This window comes from Emys orbicularis, chromosome 4 (assembly GCF_028017835.1).
Source record: "Emys orbicularis isolate rEmyOrb1 chromosome 4, rEmyOrb1.hap1, whole genome shotgun sequence".
Taxonomy (NCBI): Eukaryota; Metazoa; Chordata; order Testudines; family Emydidae; genus Emys; species Emys orbicularis.
In genome coordinates this window covers 45,816,363-45,836,931 of record NC_088686.1, presented here as the reverse complement: position 1 = coordinate 45,836,931, position 20,569 = coordinate 45,816,363, and the positions used below count along the sequence as shown (strand labels likewise).

Genomic DNA, 20,569 nt, shown 5'->3' with positions numbered 1-20,569 from the left:
TGCTGTGCCTAGGGGCAGGGCGGTGACACTGTGTGTAGGGGCAGTGTGTGTGCAGTGGTGCTGTATCTAGGGGCAGGGTGTGTGAGTGGCAGGCACTGTGTATAGGGGCAGTGTGTGTACGGCAGCGCTATATCTAGGGGCAGAGTGTGTGTGTGGTGGTGGCACTGTGTTTAGGGGCAGGCAGTGTGTGTACGGTGGTGCTGTGCCTAGGGACAGGATGTGTGTGTGGCGGTGGCAGGCACTGTGTGTAGGGGCAGGGTGTGTGCGGTGGTGCTGTGCCTAGGGGTAGTGTGTGTGTGTGTACAGTGGTGCTGTATCTATGGGCAGAGTGTGTGCGTGGCGGTGGCACTGTGTGTCGGCACAGGAAGGCTGTCGTGGGGAGCTGGTGCTCGCTCCCGGCTGGGGGGGGGGGGTCTCGGTGCGCCTACGAGCCGGGCTGGTGCCACAGAGCTTCGGGAGCGGCCAGCCCAGCAGGTCCCACGCCGGGACTGCCAGGCAGGTTGCCGCGGGCGGGAGCTGAACAATGCGGAGCCGGGGAGGGGGCTGAGCTCCTGACGCTCCGCCGAGCGCTCGGGGCCGGGTGGGAAGGACACCCACCTACGTCGCCTTCTGGTGGGGTTTTTCCCCTCCTCCTTTTCGTCGCTGCTGACGCGCCGCTGCCTATTAATCATTCACCAGCCAGAGAGCGGCAATTAACGCCGCTCGGCTCGGCTCGGCAGCAGCCTCCTCGCTCCCCATGCCAGGCTCGGGCGGGAGACTCCGCCAGCATGCCGAGCCGGGCGGGCGGCCAGCGCCGGCTGCTGTGAGCCCGCGGGAGGGGAGGGCTGGGCTGGGCTGGGCTGAGGATGCTCCCCAATGGCACCTGCCCCAGGCTCCCGGGCGGTGCAGGTGGAGGCAGCGGCAGTAGCGGCGGCGCGAGCGGAGGGAGCTGCTGTAGCAGCGGCAGCGCCGGCGGGGTCCTGGGGGAGGCAGCGGCGGGGGGCATGGAGGCGGGCGGCAGGAACTCCTCCGGCGCCCCGAACGGCACCCTGAGCGACTCGCAGGGCAGCGCCATCCTCATCTCCTTCATCTACTCCGTGGTGTGCCTGGTGGGGCTGTGCGGCAACTCCATGGTCATCTACGTGATCCTGCGCTACGCCAAGATGAAGACCGCCACCAACATCTACATCCTCAACCTGGCCATCGCCGACGAGCTGCTGATGCTCAGCGTGCCCTTCCTGGTCACCTCCACCCTGCTGCGCCACTGGCCCTTCGGCTCGCTGCTCTGCCGCCTGGTGCTCAGCGTGGACGCCATCAACATGTTCACCAGCATCTACTGCCTGACGGTGCTCAGCGTGGACCGCTACATCGCCGTGGTGCACCCCATCAAGGCGGCCCGCTACCGCCGGCCCAGCGTGGCCAAGATGGTCAACCTGGGCGTCTGGGTGCTCTCCATCCTCATCATCCTGCCCATCATCATCTTCTCCAGCACGGCGCCCAACAGCGACGGCACGGTGGCCTGCAACATGCTCATGCCCGAGCCCACTCACCGGTGGCTGGTGGTCTTCGTGGTCTACACCTTCCTGATGGGCTTCCTGCTGCCCGTGGTGGCCATCTGCCTCTGCTACATCCTCATCATCGCCAAGATGCGCATGGTGGCGCTCAAGGCCGGCTGGCAGCAGCGCAAGCGCTCCGAGCGGAAGATCACCCTCATGGTCATGATGGTGGTGATGGTCTTCGTCATCTGCTGGATGCCCTTCTACATCGTGCAGCTGGTCAACGTCTTCGTGGAGCAGGACGACGCCACCATCAGCCAGCTCTCCGTCATCTTGGGCTACGCCAACAGCTGCGCCAACCCCATCCTCTACGGCTTCCTCTCGGACAACTTCAAGAGGTCCTTCCAGCGGCTCTTGTGCCTCAGCTGGATGGACAACGCCACGGAGGAGCCCGTCGATTACTACGCCACCGCCCTGAAGAGCAGGGCGTACAGCGTGGAGGACTTTCCCCCCGACAACTTGGAGTCGGGGAGCATGTACAGGAACGGCACTTGCACCTCCAGGATTACCACCCTCTGAGGAAGCGCGCAGCAACCTCCCGCCGCCCCCCAGGCGCAGGGCAGCCGGGAGCTGGGGACTGCGGGCGGGTAGGGTGGGGGGGGGGGTTATTATTCTGTTTGGAAACAACAGAGTTGGGCACGAAAAGGAACAACAAAGTGTTCCCTGGCCTTCTGCCCCTCACCCCACCCCCTCTGTATTTCAATTGCGTTGTGTTTGCTGATGCTACTACAATCCTAGTCAATTATTAACTGCGCGCCCCTCAGGTGGACTTTAGGTTCCTCGATCTGTTGCTTCCTCCCCGTTGTGTTTGATCAGCGTGTGTGTGGGTCAGTGAGGTCTCCTGTTGACTTTCTCTGTTTCTTTTTGTACTCGTCTCCTCTCCGCCCCCCTTTGGTTCACTTGCCATTGTGGTGGCACATCGAGGTGCTGCTCTTTTCATGGTCGAGTTGCTTGGTGTCTAATTGTTCCACCCCTTTGGAAGGTACACTGTTGACTGCAGACTTTGCCCCTTGGCAGCCATAAAACACGAGGCGATGTTCTGTCAAAAGCTAGGAAATCGCTCAGTTTACATGCCACAATTTAACTCAATCCCTCCTAGCTGAAACCAACACTGACCAGAAAAGGAGACAGGATTTCTGTTCAGAGTAGAACTAGAAAAGGTCCCTTTCCCCCAGCTGCAGGGAAAGAGCAGACAAACCTTCATCCCCACAAGGGAGAGAAAAGCTCCTATAAAAGGGACAGGCACGCTCATGAAGTCATATTTTAAATAAAACAGAACTACAGATCTCTTTCTCTCCGGTAAGAATGTGAAAAGATAAGGGGGGAGAGAGAGAGAGTTGGGGGACGCAAACCACTAGAATTGAGCTCCATTGAGATTTGGCATTCAGTGGCACTCATGGGAAATGGCAATCCCTATGGAAATGGCAACGAAAACCCCTCCTAAGAAAGAAATGCGATTATTTCATTATCTCAGGGCTGCCAAGTAGGCTGCTGATAACAGAGAGATATACACCGCCCCGTGACTCGCATGGAGCAGGGTATTGGACGGGGAGGTGTGCAAATAATGAAGTTTAAAGGGAGCACTAGACTGTGAAGCTATTGTCCTGTGCGTGTTACGCTCACCTGAAACAACCCTACAGGGAATAAAAGAGACGCAAGCTGTGAAGGACAGTCGGTGTGGCCGCTTTTGCAGTTCGAACCACATAGAATAAGAAAAGTTTATTGCAGATCCTTCATCAGGCTTTGAAATACTTATCAGAAACATACAACTGTCTGTTTAATAATAGCTGTTCCCTAGCCCCACTTTGCATCGCTCCTAAACTGAAAGGGGTTTATGTATCAACAGTGTAAGCTACATTCCCTGTGCTTCAATATATGTTTGATTTTGATTGTCTTTATGTGTGTGCTTAATATGTTGTTTGATTTCAGGATTTTGTTTTGTTTTGTTACTGTGTCATGAAAACGTTCTCTTTGAAGCAGTTTATTCTATGTACTGAAGTCTTGGCGGCCACATACAAGGGGGTGCATTTTAAAAGGGTGATGTTCAAGAAGGCTCCTTCTGGAGAAAAAGATTATAACCTTTTTCTAGGCCTTCTTTTTCCATTGTTTCCCCACAACAATTCTTTTTCCTGTCTTTTCTCACCTTGATCATGCACATTTCAGAATTGAGAATATTTTTCTGATAGAAAAACAGTGCTTTTCTATTGGATAAATGATGGTGGAAAGCAAAATCTAACATTTGTTCCCCCTTTAAAGATTATCCCAACCTAGACATATCAGTAAAGATTATGGTGACACAAGCAATTCTGCTTTCTGTTCTTTATTGCGTTCCTTAAAACAGAACTAATGTCAGAGACAGTGGGCTAGCGCACTTTTACCAAATCATCTCTCTAGCACAACACTGTGAATTATAGGAATAACTACTGGAAATAGGAAGCAAAAGGATAAAACCCTAAAAGGCCTGTAAACACTGCCTACTAATTGCTATATTACATGCTGAATCCAAACAGAGTTAATACTTAACTTACTAATGTGTCTAGCTCTTTGGGGGGGCTCAGTATGGTTCCTTGATGAACTGTAGCATGAACTTTTCTTAGGAGCAAAAAGCATCAGGCCATTTTGCAAATCTCTCCCACCAAAACATCAGATATTGTGAAATGAATGTATAAATTCTAGTATCTCAGCAAGGACCTGATCCACAGTCCATTGAAGTGAATGGAAACTCTCCCACTGACTTCAGTGGGTTTTGGCTCATCCCCTTTTGGTTTAAAAAATAATTGCTAATGTAGACACTGTTACATCCCTATTAAAACATTTTGTGAAATGCTTTAAAATCTGTATGATTTTATTCCTTTTTACTTTTCAGGGGACCACTTGTTTAAAAAGGACCTTCAAATAATTTTAAAGGTAATTGCTAATTTTACCTTCATTTATAGTAAAAAAAAAAAAAAGAGAGAGAGAGAGAAATCTCTCTTACAATCTTCACTAACATTTCACTGAAGACAGGCATTGCATTGTTTAAAACAGACAAAAACCATAGGGTGCCATGTTTACATTTTTAGAGCTTCATTTCAAATCGTGGTTATTGTTTCCTTAAAAAGGTATCAATCTAGTGCTTTTATACTGTTACTTTACCCAGCAATACTGTAATGCAGTGTTAGCTTAATAAACAGATATACAGTACTCTGCAATTTATTGTTTTTCTGCAATTACTAAGTTTTTTTAAAATAGTACAAAATTGCTACTCAGCTTTGATGAGACACTAAGCAAAGGTTGTTTATTTGTTTCCTTTGGCTTCATGCAAAGATATTGGAACCTGCGATACCCATGCACTTAATTCTACAGACATACCAACTTGTGTTCTCTGATTTCAGTTCTCCCAAGCTAAGTAAAGTCAAGCTGTGCTAATACTCGGCTGGGAGACCACCCAGGGTGTTGCAGTATCGGGTGCTTAGTTACACAATAAAAGGTATTCTTTCCTCCTCCTCATTACTGAACTAATTTGTCAGCAGTCAACATGGTGCTAGGGTCACCAGTTAAAGCACTGTGTTGTTCCAGCTGGATACAACATTCTTCACTGCTTGTCCTGAACTAATGTGTGGTGCTGCCATTTTTCACCTTGAATGTGGCTACACGTTGATGGTAAGTGAAGTGATCAAAAGCTATATAGCATTATAGTGTTGCAGCGGAAAGAAAGGTAGTCCAATCGAAGTTATTATTCTAAATAAGTGAGTAACAACTATCTGAGAAAAAAAAAAGATACCTTCAGGAACTGGTGTGAAATGTATAAGAAAACAGAGTATTATTTCAAATGCTTTGCAAATTCTCAAATAAAATTTGTTAAAATTTCATATAAAAAAGGATCCAAACAACTGTTGTCTTCAGCAACCACTGCAGAAAGCATTTAGCTGAAAAATTTCTCTCCAGCATTCTACATAATTTTATTTATACATAGCCCACTTTACCCACAAAAAGCATAAATATTGTTTACCATCAACAGGGCATTGCTGCATATTTTTTAGTTGTCTAACATATCACAAGTTTCATACTAATTTATATGTTGGCACAGGGTCTGACCCTGCACCATTGACTTCAGTGTGAGTTTTGTCATTGACAGTAGTAGTGCAGGGTAAGGCCCATATAAAATGTGAGCGATGTTTCTCAAAAGCACTTTTAGACTTGATGAAGTGAGTAAGCATGGCCTGTGTTGTCTCATAGATCTACACACAGAGGGGACCCTCTTCACACTGATTTTCTCAGCAGGGGTGCGTACTGGGGGGAGAGTGTCAGACACCTCTGCAGTATTGTCTCCACCCAAATGAGGCTCAGATTAAGACTCTTGTTCCCCACCCCCAAGTAAGTCTCCCCAGGAAATACTATACAACCTAGAGTGGTATCATCTGTGAACTCACATCTGATAGGTCTGAGGGCAACTGCAGCCTGGCACTGTTGGGCTGACAGGAGTCAGAATAGATGCAGAGGCACAAGACATCTAGAGGGGTGACAGGGCCTCTTGTGGATCCTCTAGGCACTATGTGTAATGATGGGTATCCACCAGATTTGGAGTATTTTGTGTATGACTATAAAGCCCATTTTCCTGATGGAGCCATAGGGGAGGCACTCCTCTGGGGTGTAGGATCTTAACATAGATTTCCTCCCGCAGCGCCCATCCAATGAATATTTCCACAGAAGGGGCTGAGTTGCCATAGTTTCAATCTTTTGAATATGACACATTCATTTCTGACATGCCATTTCTACAACATACCTAGATAGAACAGAATTTTTTTTTTAAAATCATATTTTAAAAATGGAAAGTCTATATTTCTAATACATGCTATTAATAGTACAACCATGTGCCTGTTTGATATACTGTGGCAAACAGTCTCCAACAACATGCACATTTTAGGTCCAAAGCTTGGGCCAAATCTTGTTCATTTTCCTGAAATCAATTGGCCTCCAGGTGAGTAAGGCAAGCAAGACTTGGCTTTCCAATATCACTTGCCCAATAAAACAAAGCATCATTTAATGGGTACCTTAAAATATCACCACCATAAAAAAGCATCCAAGCCAAAAGAAACAGGAGCAAGGAATTCACTCTGTTTTCCAAAAAGAATCACTATTTTTCAGCCTCTGTGATTTCCAACCCTACCAGTCTCCAGGGCTCTGCATTTGAGAATGTGAATCATGAATCTCCAAAGGAAAATAAAATATCTCCACAGTATTATCAACATTCTTATGTATCTGGAGACCTGGACCACAAGAAGAAAGAATAATTCAACAATTAGATTTCCCTCTTAGAGCAAAACATTTCAGATTATTATATTTTGGGGATAGGAGTCAAGAAAAATGAGGGGAACAGGAAGCATATCAAAATACTCCTCTTTACATTAAGTATTATAAACCTAATCAAATGTTCAACATGGGGAAGTTTCAGAGTAGCAGCCGTATTAGTCTGTATCCTCAAAAAGAACAGGAGTACTTGTGGCACCTTAGAGACTAACAAATTTATTTGAGCATAAGCTTTCGTGGACTACAGCCCACTTCTTCGGATGCATAGAATGGAACACACAGAAAGAAGATATTTGTACATACAGAGAACATGAAAAGATGGAAATAGCCATACCAAATGTAAGAAGCCAATCAATTGAGATGAGCTATCATCAGCAGGAGAAAAAAAACCACCTTTGAAGTGATAATCGAGATGACCCATAGAAGGTGTGAGGATACTTAACATGGGGAAATAGATTCAATTAGTGTAATGACCCAACCATTCCCAGTCTCTGTTTAGACCTAAGTTAATTATATCTAATTTGCATATTAATTCAAGTTCAGCAGTCTCTCTTTGGAGTCTGTTTTTGAAGTTTTTTTGTTGCAAAATTGCCACCTTCAAGTCTGTCACTGTGTGGTTAGAGAGGTTGAAGTGTTCTCCCACTGGTTTTTGAGTATTATGATTCCTGATGTCAGATTTGTGTCCATTTATTCTTTTGTGTAGAGACTGTCCGGTTTGGCCAATGTATATGGCAGAGGGGCATTGCTGGCACATGATGGCATATATCACGTTGGTAGATGTGCAGGTGAACGAGCCCCTGATTGATGTGGTTAGGTCCTATGATGGTGTCACTTGAATAGATATGTGGACAGAGTTGGCATCAGGCTTTGTTACAAGGATAGGTTCCTGGGTTAGTGTTTATGTTGTATGGTGTGCGGTTACTGGTGAGTATTTGCTTCAGGTTGGGGGGCTGTCTGTAAGCGAGGACTGGTCTGTCTCCCAAGATCTGTGAGAGTGAGGGATCATCTTTCAGGATAGGTTGTAGATCTTTGATGATGCGCTGGAGAGGTTTTAGTTGGGGGCTGAAGGTGACGGCTAGTGGTGTTCTGTTATTTTCTTTGTTGGGCCTGTCTTGTAGGAGGTGACTTCTGGGTACTCTTCTGGCTCTGTCAATCTGTTTTTTCACTTCAGCAGGTGGGTATTGTAGTTTTAAGAATGCTTGATAGAGATCTTGTAGGTGTTTGTCTCTGTCTGAGGGATTGGAGCAAATGCGGTTGTATCTTAGAGCTTGGCTGTAGACAATGGATCTTGTGGTGTGTCCTGGATGGAAGCTGGAGGCATGTAGGTAAGTATAGCGGTCAGTAGGTTTCCAGTATAGGGTGGTGTTTATGTGACCATCACTTATTAGCACAGTAGTGTCTAGGAAATGGACCGCTTGTGTGGATTGGTCTAGGCTGAGGTTGATGGTGGGATGGAAATAGTTAAAATCATGGTGGAATTCCTCGAGATCTTCTTTTCCATGGGTCCAGATGATGAAGATGTCATCAATGTAGCGCAAGTAGAGTAGGGGCGTTAGGGGACGAGAGCTAAGGAAGCGTTGTTCTAGGTCAGCCATAAAAATGTTGGCATACTGTGGGGCCATGCGGGTACTCATAGCAATGCCGCTGACTTGAAGGTATATATTGTCCCCAAATGTGAAATAGTTGTGGGTGAGGACAAAGTCACAAAGTTCAGCCACCAGGTTTGCCGTGATATTATCGGGGATACTGTTCCTGACAGCTTGTAGTCCATCCTCATGTGGAATATTGGTGTAGAGGGCTTTAACATCCATAGTGGCCAGGATGGTGTTTTCTGGAAGATCACCGATGGATTGTAGTTTCCTCAGGAAGTCAGTGGTGTCTCGAAGATAGCTGGGAGTGCTCATACCGTAGGGCCTGAGAAGAGAGTCCACATAGCCAGACAATCCTGCTGTTAGGGTGCCAATGCTTGAGATGATGGGGCATCCAGGATTTCCAGGTTTATGGATCTTGGGTAGCAAATAGAATACACCTGGTCGGGGTTCTAGGCATGTGTCTGTACAGATCTGTTCCTGTGCTTTTTCAGGGAGTTTCTTGAGCAGATGGTGTAGTTTCTTTTGGTAATCATCAGTGGGATCAGAGGATAATGGCCTGTAGAATGTGGAGTTAGAGAGCTGCCTAGCAGCCTCTTGTTCATATTCCAACTTATTCATGATGACGACAGCACCTCCTTTGTCAGCCTTTTTGATTATGATGTCAGAGTTGTTCCTGAGGCTGTTGATGGTGCTGTGTTCAGCACGGCTGAGGTTATGGGGCAAGTGATGCTGCTTTTCCACAATTTCAGCCCGTGCATGTCGACGGAAGCAATCTATGTAGAAGTCCAGTCTGTTATTTCGACCTTCAGGAGGAGTTCACGCAGAATCCTTCTTTTTGTAGTGCTGGTAGGGAGGATTCTGTGGGTTAGTATGTTGTTCAGAGGAGTGTTGGAAATATTCTTTGAGTCGGAGATGGCGGAAGTAGGATTCTAGGTCACCGCAGAACTGTATTATGACACAATTAACTTAGGTCTAAACAGAGATTGGAAATGGTTGGATCATTACACTAATTGAATTTATTTCCCCATGTTAAGTATCCTCACACCTTCTATGGGTCATCTCAATTATCACTTCAAAGGTTTTTTTTTCTCCTGCTGATGATAGCTCATCTCAACTGATTGGCCTCTTACAGTTGGTATGGCTATGTCAAGGCTGTATCCCCACTTTGAACTTTAGGGTACAAGTGTGGGGGCCTGCATGTGGACTTCTAAGCTTAACTACCAGCTTAGTTCTGGTCCGCTGCCACCATTCCCTTCCCTGGGAAGCTTTGAGAAATCTTTTCACCAATTCCCTGGTGAATACAGATCCAAACTCCTTGGATCTTAAAACAAGGAGAAATTGACCCTTCCCCCCTCCTTCCTTTCACCAACTCCTGGTGAATACAGATCCAAACTCCTTGGATCTTAAAACAAGGAGAAATTGACCCTTCCCCCCTCCTTCCTTTCACCAACTCCTGGTGAATACAGATCCAAACTCCTTGGATTTAAAAACAAGGAAAAATCAATCAGGTTCTTAAAAAGAAGGCTTTTAATTAAAGAAAAAGGTAAAAATCATCTCTGTAAAATCAGTATGGAAAATAACTTTACAGGGTAATCAAACTTAAAGAGCTCAGAGGACCCCCCTCTGTCTTAGGTTCAAAGTACAGCAAACAAAGATAAACACTCTAGTAAAAGGTACAGTTACAAGTTGAGAAAACAAAGTAAAACTAAGACGCCTTGCCTGGCTTTTTACTTACAAGTTTGAAATATGAGAGACTTGTTTAGAAAGATGGGGAGAACCTGGATTGATGTCTGGTCCCTCTCAGTCCCAAGAGCGAACAACCCCTTAAACAAAGAGCACACCAAAGCCTTTCCCCCCCCCCCCAAGATTTGAAAGTATCTTGTCCCCTTATTGGTCCTTTGGGTCAGGTGTCAGCCAGGTTACCCGAGCTTCTTAACCCTTTACAGGTAAAAGGATTTTGGAGTCTCTGGCCAGGAGGGATTTTATAGTACTGTACACAGGAGAGCTGTTACCCTTCCCTTTATAGTTATGACACGCCCCCCAAATCACAGATAGTGTTGGACGTCCGGTTCCACACTGGCTGTGATTTTTTCCTGGAGCTCTAGGAGAAAACAGAGTTAATAAAACACATGTACCTTTAGACATACTACTGATTATATAAAAACTAACAATATGTTTCATTCCAAGAACAATTGTTAACCAGTTAACTCTGGGAAACTTTCCCGGGAGAGTGCATCAGCCACTTTGTTAGAAGCTCCCGAAATGTGTTGTATTTCAAAATCAAAATCTTGGAGAGCTAAACTCCACCAAAGAAGTTTTTTGTTATTTCCCTTGGCGGTATGAAGCCACTGTAGCGCAGCATGGTCTGTTTGTAGTTGGAAACGCCGTCCCCAAACATATGGGCGTAGCTTTTCCAGCGCGTACACAATGGCGTAGCATTCCTTTTCGCTGATTGACCAGTGGCTTTCCCTCTCAGACAGTTTCTTGCTGAGAAACACGACAGGATGGAATTCTTGATCCGGTCCTTCCTGCATTAAAACTGCTCCCACGCCTCGCTCGGACGCATCTGTGGTTACTAGACTTTGTCAAAGTCTGGGGCCCTTAGCACAGGGTCAGACATGAGTGTTGCCTTAAGCTGGTTAAAGGCCTTTTGACACTCATCAGTCCACTGAACTGCATTTGGCTGTTTCTTTCTGGTTAGGTCTGTTAGCGGGGCGGCGATTTGGCTGTAGTGTGGTACAAATCGCCTATAATATCCGGCCAAGCCTAAGAAGGATTGGACCTGTTTCTTTGACTTTGGAACCGGCCACTTTTGGATAGCATCCACTTTGGCCTGTAGGGGATTTATAGTTCCTTGACCCACCTGGTGCCCCAGGTACGTCACTCTGTTTTGGCCTATTTGACACTTTTTAGCCTTAACAGTTAGTCCTGCCTGTCGGATGCGCACGAAGACTTTTTCCAGGTGCTCCAGGTGTTCTGTCCATGAATCAGAAAAAATGGCCACATCATTGAGGTAGGCAACTGCAGATTCTCCCAATCCCGCTAGGAGACCATCTACAAGTCTTTGGAAGGTGGCGGGTGCATTTCGCAACCCGAAAGGGAGTACATTGAATTCATACACTCCTGCCTGGGTGACGAAGGCTGACCTTTCCTTAGCGGGTTCATCTAGTGGTACTTGCCAGTACCCCTTGGTTAAGTCTAAAGTAGAGATGAATTGGGCATGTCCCAGTTTCTCCAATAGCTCATCTGTGCGTGGCATTGGATAGTTGTCAGGACGAGTTACAGCATTTAGCTTACGGTAGTCCACGCAAAAGCGTATTTCCCCATCTGGTTTGGGAACTAGAACCACTGGAGATGCCCATGCACTATTAGAGGGGCGGATTATACCCATCTGTAGCATGTCCTGGATCTCCCTTTGTATAGCAGTTTGGGCATGAGGTGACTCCCGGTAGGGTGGGGTTCTAATTGGGTGAGCATTACCTGTGTCAATGGAGTGGTATGCCTGTTTGGTCCGTCCTGGAGTGGCTGAGAAAATCGGTGCAAAGCTTGTGCACAGCTCCTTGATCTGCTGTCGCTGCAGACGTCCCAGGGTCGTGGAGAGGTTCACCTCTTCCACGCCACCATTCCTTTTTCCTTCGTAGTAGACACCTTCAGGCCACTCCGCGTCATCTGTTTCCTGGGCTGTAAACTGGCAAACGTTTAATTCTCTGGAATAAAAGGGCTTAAGAGAATTAACATGGTATACCTTAGGCTTTATGTTGGAGGTGGGGGAGGCTATGAGATAGTTAACAGCTCCTAGGCGCTCCTGGACCGTGAATGGTCCTTCCCATGACGCTTCCATTTTATGGGCCTGGAGCGCCTTTAAGACCATGACTTGGTCTCCTACTTTGAAGGACTGTTCTCTGGAATGTTTATCATACCAGGCCTTTTGCTCTTCCTGAGCATGCTTTAGGTTTTCTTTAGCAAGGGCTAAAGAGTGTCGGAGGGTGCTTTGTACGTTGCTTACAAAGTCTAGAATGTTAGTTCCTGGAGAAGGCGTAAACCCCTCCCATTGCTGCTTCACCAACTGTAATGGCCCCTTAACCTCGTGGCCATACACAAGTTCAAATGGTGAAAACCCTAAACTGGGATGTGGTACAGCCCTGTAGGCAAAAAGCAACTGCTGCAACACTAGGTCCCAATCATTGGAGTGTTCATTTACGAATTTATGTATCATGGCCCCCAAAGTTCCATTAAACCTCTCCACCAGACCATTGGTTTGATGGTGATGAGGGGTGGCAACCAAGTGATTCACCCCATGAGCTTCCCACAGGTTTTTCATGGTCCCTGCCAGGAAATTAGTTCCTGAATCTGTAAGGATGTCGGAGGGCCAACCTACCCTGGCAAAAATGTCTGCTAATGCCTGGCACACACTTTTAGCCCTGGTGTTGCTTAAGGGTACAGCTTCCGGCCATCGGGTAGCAAAATCCATGAAAGTCAGTACGTACTGCTTTCCTCTGGGTGTCTTCTTTGGGAAAGGACCCAGAATATCCACAGCTACTCGCTGAAATGGGACCTCAATTATGGGTAGTGGCTGGAGAGGGGCTTTAACCTGGTCTTGGGGCTTTCCCACTCGTTGGCACACCTCACAAGACCGGACATAATTAGCAACGTCCTTGCCCATTCCCTCCCAGTGGAAGGACTTCCCCAACCGGTCTTTGGTTCTGTTCACCCCAGAATGGCCACTGGGATGATCATGGGCTAAGCTCAAGAGCTTTACCCGATACTTAGTGGGAACTACCAACTGTCTTTGAGGATGCCAGTCTTCCTGGTGCCCACCAGAAAGAGTCTCCTTGTATAAAAGTCCTTGTTCTACAACAAACCGGGATCGGTTAGAAGAGCTGAGAGGCGGTGGGGTGCTCCGTGCCGCCGCCCAAGCTTTCTGAAGGCTGTCATCTGCTTCCTGCTCGGCCTGGAACTGTTCCCTTGATGCTGGAGACATCAGTTCCTCCTTGGATGGTGGACTGGGGCTTGGTCCCTCTGGAAGCGATGCAGGTGCTGGGGCTGTTTCCATTGACTGTGAACCGCTGTCCGCTGGTGCACTATGTGGTATTTCAGGCTCTGGCTGAGCCTCTTGGGTAGGGTTATCTGCTGCTTCCGCCAGTTCAGGCTCGCTGGTTCCCTCTGGCGTTGGAGTTGTAGACGGGTTTGCAAGCGCTGGACTCAGTGCTGGCAATGGTTCTGGTGCTGGCTGCGTTGCCAGTTCCGGTTATGGGACTGGCTTTGGCTGGGCCTCTGGGATTGGATCCACTACGGCTGTTGCAGTCGTTGGCAGGGGATCCGGTTCCACCACCTTTGTTTGGGTCTCTGGTAACACAGACGGGGCCCTGGTGGACGGCTCAGGAACAGGGATGGGGGTGAAAGCTTGCTTAGCCTGGCTGCGGGTGACTATTCCCACCCTCTTGGCTAGCTTCACATGGTTGGCCAAGTCTTCCCCCAGCAGCATGGGGATGGGATAATTGTCATAGACTGCAAAAGTCCACATTCCTGACCAGCCCTTGTACTGGACATGCAACTTGGCTGTAGGCAAGGTTACAGACTGTGACACGAAGGGTTGAATTGTCACTGTAGCCTCCGGGTTGATGAGTTTGGGGTCCACTAGGGATTGGTGGATAGTTGACACTTGTGCCCCAGTGTCCCTCCAAGCGATAACCTTCTTTCCGCCCACTCTCAAGGTTTCCCTTCGCTCCGAGGGTATGAGAGAGGCATCTGGGTCTGGGGATCTTTGGTGTGATTGTGGTGTAATGAACTGTAATCGGTTGGGGTTTTTGGGGCAGTGAGCCTTTATATGTCCCAGTTCATTACATTTAAAACATCGCCCTGCTAAGGTATCACCGGGGCGATGTTGGTTGGTGGAGACTGGTGGGGTGGGGTAAGAAGGCGTCTGGGGTTTCCCTTGGGATGTGGGTGGGGCCTTGGGTTGTCCCCGGTGGTAAGGTTTTGTTTCGGCTTGCCCCTTCTGGTATTCGCTCCAACTGCTACTGGTTTTTTTCTTTTCTGCCACCTCCACCCATTTGGCTCCAATCTCCCCCGCCTCGGTTACAGTTTTGGGCTTCCTATCTAGGATGTACCTTTCTATTTCCTCAGGAACACCCTCTAAAAACTGCTCCATTTTTACTAGGGAAAGCAGATCTTCCAGAGATTTAACATTTGCTCCTGATACCCAGGCATCACAATTTTTGTCAATGTGGTAGGCATGCCGGGTAAATGACACATCTGGTTTCCACCTTAGGGCTCTGAACCGCCGACGGGCATGCTCGGGTGTTAGCCCCATTCTGAGTCTGGCCTTGTTTTTAAAAAGTTCATAACTGTTCATGTGTTCCTTAGGCATTTCAGCCGCCACCTCTGCTAAGGGTCCACTGAGCTGCGGCCTCAGCTCTACCATGTACTGGGTTGGAGTGATGCTGTATCCAAGGCAGGCCCTTTCAAAATTTTCTAAGAAGGCCTCAGTATCATCGCCTGCCTTGTAGGTGGGGAATTTCCTGGGATGGGAAGTGGTACCTGGAGAGGAGTTGCTAGGATGGTCTGATGCATCCTGCCTAGCCCTTGCTACTTCCAGTTCATGCTTCCTTTCTTTTTCTCTCGCCTCCTCTTTGGCTTTTTCCAGCTCCATCTCTCTCTTGTGGGCCTCCTCTTTGGCTTTCTCTTCTCTTTCATGGGCCTCCTCTTTGGCTTTCTCTTCTCTTTCTTTCTGCTCTGTCTCAAGTTTTTTAATTTGTAGCAGTCTCTGATGTTTTCTTTCATTTTCTTCTGCTTCTAGTTTGGCCAGTTCTATTTTGTTAGCTACTTCTTTGGTAGTCATTTTCCTGTTTTCTTGTGCTGGGTCACACCCCTCTGCAGTTGACTGAAACTGGGATGCACTTAGCTCAGGCTGCTGCTGAGTGCTGCTGAGTTAACAGAGACTTTCTAACTAGCTACTTCCGAGGATGTAAAAAGAAAAAAAAACAATTCAACTTGTAAATTCCTTTTACCAGTCAAAGTTTGCTCATTAATTGAACCCTTCTCTTAACAAAGGCTCTTGTTAAAAAAACTTAACACCTCTGCCTTCAGGCAAGGAGAGATAAGATATGCATCTACCTTCAGCTCTGCTTTCCAAGCAGCTAGAAGGGGAAAAAAAATCTTACTGGCTTTTGGGTTTAAAACGATCTCCACCGCTCTGCCACCATGTCAAGGCTGTATCCCCACTTTGAACTTTAGGGTACAAGTGTGGGGGCCTGCATGAGGACTTCTAAGCTTAACTACCAGCTTACTTCTGGTCCGCTGCCACCATTCCCTTCCCTGGGAAGCTTTGAGAAATCTTTTCACCAATTCCCTGGTGAATACAGATCCAAACTCCTTGGATCTTAAAACAAGGAGAAATTGACCCTTCCCCCTCCTTCCTTTCACCAACTCCTGGTGAATACAGATCCAAACTCCTTGGATTTAAAAACAAGGAAAAATCAATCAGGTTCTTAAAAAGAAGGCTTTTAATTAAAGAAAAAGGTAAAAATCATCTCTGTAAAATCAGTATGGAAAATAACTTTACAGGGTAATCAAACTTAAAGAGCTCAGAGGACCCCCCTCTGTCTTAGGTTCAAAGTACAGCAAACAAAGATAAACACTCTAGTAAAAGGTACAGTTACAAGTTGAGAAAACAAAGTAAAACTAAGACGCCTTGCCTGGCTTTTTACTTACAAGTTTGAAATATGAGAGACTTGTTTAGAAAGATGGGGAGAACCTGGATTGATGTCTGGTCCCTCTCAGTCCCAAGAGCGAACAACCCCTTAAACAAAGAGCACACCAAAGCCTCCCCCCCCCCCAAGATTTGAAAGTATCTTGTCCCCTTAATGGTCCTTTGGGTCAGGTGTCAGCCAGGTTACCCGAGCTTCTTAACCCTTTACAGGTAAAAGGATTTTGGAGTCTCTGGCCAGGAGGGATTTTATAGTACTGTACACAGGAGAGCTGTTACCCTTCCCTTTATAGTAATGACAGGCTACTTCCACCTTTTCATGTTCTCTGTATGTATAAATATCTTCTTTCTGTGTGTTCCATTCCATGCATCCGAAGAAGTAGGCTGTAGCCCACAAAAGCTTATGCTCAAATAAATTTGTTAGTCTCTAAGGTGCCACAAGTACTCCTGTTCTTTATGGGGAAGTTGTAGTTTCCCAACAAAAGCTAGGAAACCCCCTCAATAATTTAAAATCTGTTTTGACAGAGAAGTTACCGTGAATGTGGTACAACCTGAATAAAAGGGTGCTGAGAAAGGTGATGGTGTAGCTGTGGTATTTGCGTCCATCCTGAAATGTAAATAGTCTCTAACCCCAAGACTGGATTGAGTACATTATGCTCATCTTGCATGTGTGTCCTGAGACGGAGTTAAATTGAGGCTAGTTTAGTGTACTGATAGCCCAGTGCTCATCTCTTCTGTTCAGGTTATCCATATCATGCTCATCACCATGGTATCTGAGCTGCACTGCAGAGTCCCTCTATGAGCTATTACAGTGCTTAACCATGGTGGAATGGGGAGTGCCAAAGTTGGTAGTGTGTAGTGATTGCAAAATCAAGAGGAATAAGTAGTTTTCTGAATCAGGATTAAATGGCCACCATGATGACCCCAGGACTATCCTGAGGTGGTATTGGCTCAGTTTACACAGCTGACCATGCTCTTGATCTAGTGTTTAGTTTGGGATTGGAGGGGAAGTACTGTATTTGAAAATTATGGGCCTGATTTTCAGGAGGTTCTGACTGCATTGCCAGCTCTAATCAATATCAGTGGGAGTTGCAGGTGTTCAGCACTTCTGAAAAATATCATGCCCTACACTCATTGCATGGACTAACCACTGCCATCTTATATGGAGATATACCTATCTCACAGAACTGGAAGGGACCCTGAAAGGTCATTGAGTCCAGCCCCCTGCCTTCACTAGCAGGACCAAGTACTGATTTTTGCCCCAGATCCCTATATGGCCCTCTCAAGGATTGAGCTCACAACCCTGGGTTTAGCAGGGCAATGCTCAAACCACTGAGCTATTTCCCCCCAATGATAAGGTGCTTATCTCCTGTTGGGGTGAAAGAGCTGCTTTAAGGCACTAGCTGTGAAAACTAAGGGAACCTGTTTGCAACAATGCTAGCTGAGTTGACAGACAAGGTATTTATTGATTAGAATGCACTGTAATAAAATGAAAAAGGTGTATCATTTATCAGAGTGCCAACTAAGGCTCAATGGAAGGTTTAGCTGGATGAAGTGTGCAAAATAAAATCCTATGTGGAGTCTACTATATTATATAATCAAGCAGAGACCAGACATGGATAAAAGGAAAATGCAGAATGCACTGATCTTTTGAGTAGAAAAAAAAATCAATAGCACTATTAATCAATTTCTTTTCCTAGCATCATTGCAGATTTATTTTGCATATGATCTGACTGAGGCCACGGGGAGAGCAAAAAATAAATAAATTCTAAGCTAAATTCAAAATATAAAATAGCTCCTTTAAAGAGTTTCTGATTCCTTTTGGAAGAACTGGAACAACATTCTATTTAAAAACAGGTCTTTTGTATCTTAGATTCTGTAGTTTCTTCCTTTGGCTTTTTGTTCGTTTAAAAACCTATATAAAAAGCTGCTTATTCACAGCCTAAAGACAAGGGGCCAGACCCTCAGCTTATGTAAAATATTGATGTCAATGGAGCTACACTAATTTACAACATCTGAGGCTTTTACCCCCTGGTTCCTGCCCCAAAGAGTTTGCCATCTAAACTGATCACAACACAAGAGATGGAGGGGGGAATACAGAGAGTGGGAGTACTTGGATAGTACAGTACATGTCATGTTAATTCTTAGCTGTTTGCCTGTTTTTTATAATTATGATGGGGGGAGGGGTTGGTGGGATTTTTTGTTTGTTTTCAATTGTTCAAAGGAATGGATGAGAAGATCATTGCTTGCAGGGGAAAGGTGGGTTCTGAGTCGTGTGACTAGATAGCAAGTGTGGAAAGTCAGGACTGGGGGGAGAGAGGGTAATAGAATCATAGAATATCAGGGTTGGAAGGGACCTCAGGAGGTCATCTAGTCCAACCCCCTGCTCAAAGCAGGACCAATTGCCAGACAGATTTTTGCCCCAGATCCCTAAATGGCCCCCTCAAGGATTGAACTCTCAACCCTGGGTTTAGCAGGCCAATGCTCAAACCACTAAGCATATCCTATATAAGACAAAGGTCCTAAATCAGGACATCTGGTCACCCTAGTTCTGAGAGGAAACTGAAGGTTAAGAAAGAACATCCCAGGCACGTTGGCAGTATCAGAAAAGGCATGGAGGTGTTTGTAGGAGAAGGGGACATGGAAGGAGGCAGAATTGATGGAATGCTGACTCTAACTAAGGGAGTGACCAGTGATCACAAATAGGCGGGGACTGAGCACTACATAGCCTTGAAAAGGGAAGGAGTTCGAAATAGAGAGAGAAGGGTCACAGGGCCAGGGAAGGAACTCTTGTAGAGATACAAAAAACAGTCTTTGGATTGTGTGGCAAGGCTTAGATGTGGAAATGGAGCATCATTTGGACATTAAAAAGACCTTCCATGTAGTCACTTTATATTATCTGGGATTCCTGCACCAACTACTGAAAATTCATTCACTTTAAACAAAGGAGCCAAAATTCTGCTTTCAGCTTCACCTTTGTAACCACGGAAGACAGCTTTGGAGTTAGTGATAACATTGTGAGTGTAGTAAGCGGAAAAAATTGCTGTAAATATGCACTCAGACAAAGGATTTCCCTCCCCCCTGCAAGTCTTGCCCCACAATTCCAGAGATAGAGTTTTATCTTTTGAATAAAATAAGTTAAGTATATGAGTGTTGAAACTGCTGCTTTCAAAGCTATTGGTTATTTGTAAAGGTACAAAGTATCTGAGCTTTTTCTAAGAACTGAGTATTACCATAAGCAGGTTGCTGGGTACCCATAAACCATAGGACAAAAACCTAGAAACCAAATAGATGGCAGAAGCAGTATGAGAGAGAGAAATCCTAGTCTTCTCTGATTTTTTTTTAAATATTTCAAACTGTTATAATCTCAACTTTCTGGCTTCCCCTCTGCCCCGCCTCTTTCCTTTTTATTATTTCAATAGAAAAATTTCTTACAATATTTTTGTTTGATACATAAAGTAATGTAAATATCTTAACAACATGGGAATGGAAAACTATTGTACTTCCCGTCACCCATACATAAGATTCAGAGATTTAATACTTTATTTAAAAAAAAAACCCTGAATTGTGATACATAAATAAAACAAATATACTTTCTTTTAAGAACCAGAAGTGGCTTATGTCTTGCTCTCCACATGTTTGAACTAAATTCACAATTTCATCATTAAGGGCTATAATAGATTTCCACTGTGCTTAACCTGATCGGTATAGGATTTCAGTTTCAAGAGCACTTTGTTGGGGTCCACTAAGCATAGCTACCAGGTAACTCCGGAGAGCGGAAGGCCAAAAGTGCCGACGAAACTCTTTTGCTCTGGGCCTATCTGAACCCCCAAACTCCATCTTGTGAACTCTCACCTACTTCTGTGCTAACTGCTTACATGCTCTGAAGCAGGCTGAAGCAGAAATGTATTGGTCAGCGTTTCTAGCAGATGGCTGCAGTTTCACGCACACTAGCAGAAATAATAGAGATAAGGAGGAGGGGAAGGAGGGGTAGTTAGTTTGCAGGCGTCTAACCCAAGGTCGCAGAGACTGGGAAAGTTTTCTCACAAGCTTATGTAGAGTTTATTGTAACAGTTGTCTGGAAGGGAGGGGTAAGGGGGAACAGCCAGACAAAGAGATGTATGTAAACAGTTTGGAGTATAAAAGGTAAAATTTGTTTGTATTTGTTGCACTGGATTTGAGACATGCTGGTCTCCTAGTGCCATTGCAGAGCTCTGAAATAAACTTGGCTTGCTTTCTCCCCTCGGTGTCTTTATTGGTGCCAAGCACACCGGGCCACGGACCATTGTTGTCCCCTCGAGCCCCTAGGGCGGGCAACAACTTGGTCCAGGACCTTTCCTCAGAACCAAAAATTAATTAAAAAGCATGAAAAGAAGAAACCCCCAAGAATGGGAGATAAGCTCATCAAACACCCATATTTATCAAAAATGTGTAACATTATGGTC

General features: G+C 45.9%; 1 protein-coding gene across 1 annotated transcript; it reads left to right on the top strand.

The window, feature by feature from the left end:
- Positions 1–845: 845 nt before the first annotated feature.
- On the top strand, positions 846–2,054 carry SSTR1 (somatostatin receptor 1). The gene has a single exon (XM_065403955.1). It carries the CDS (start codon positions 846–848, stop codon positions 2,052–2,054), a length of 1,209 nt encoding a protein of 402 aa, XP_065260027.1.
- Positions 2,055–20,569: the final 18,515 nt, after the last annotated feature.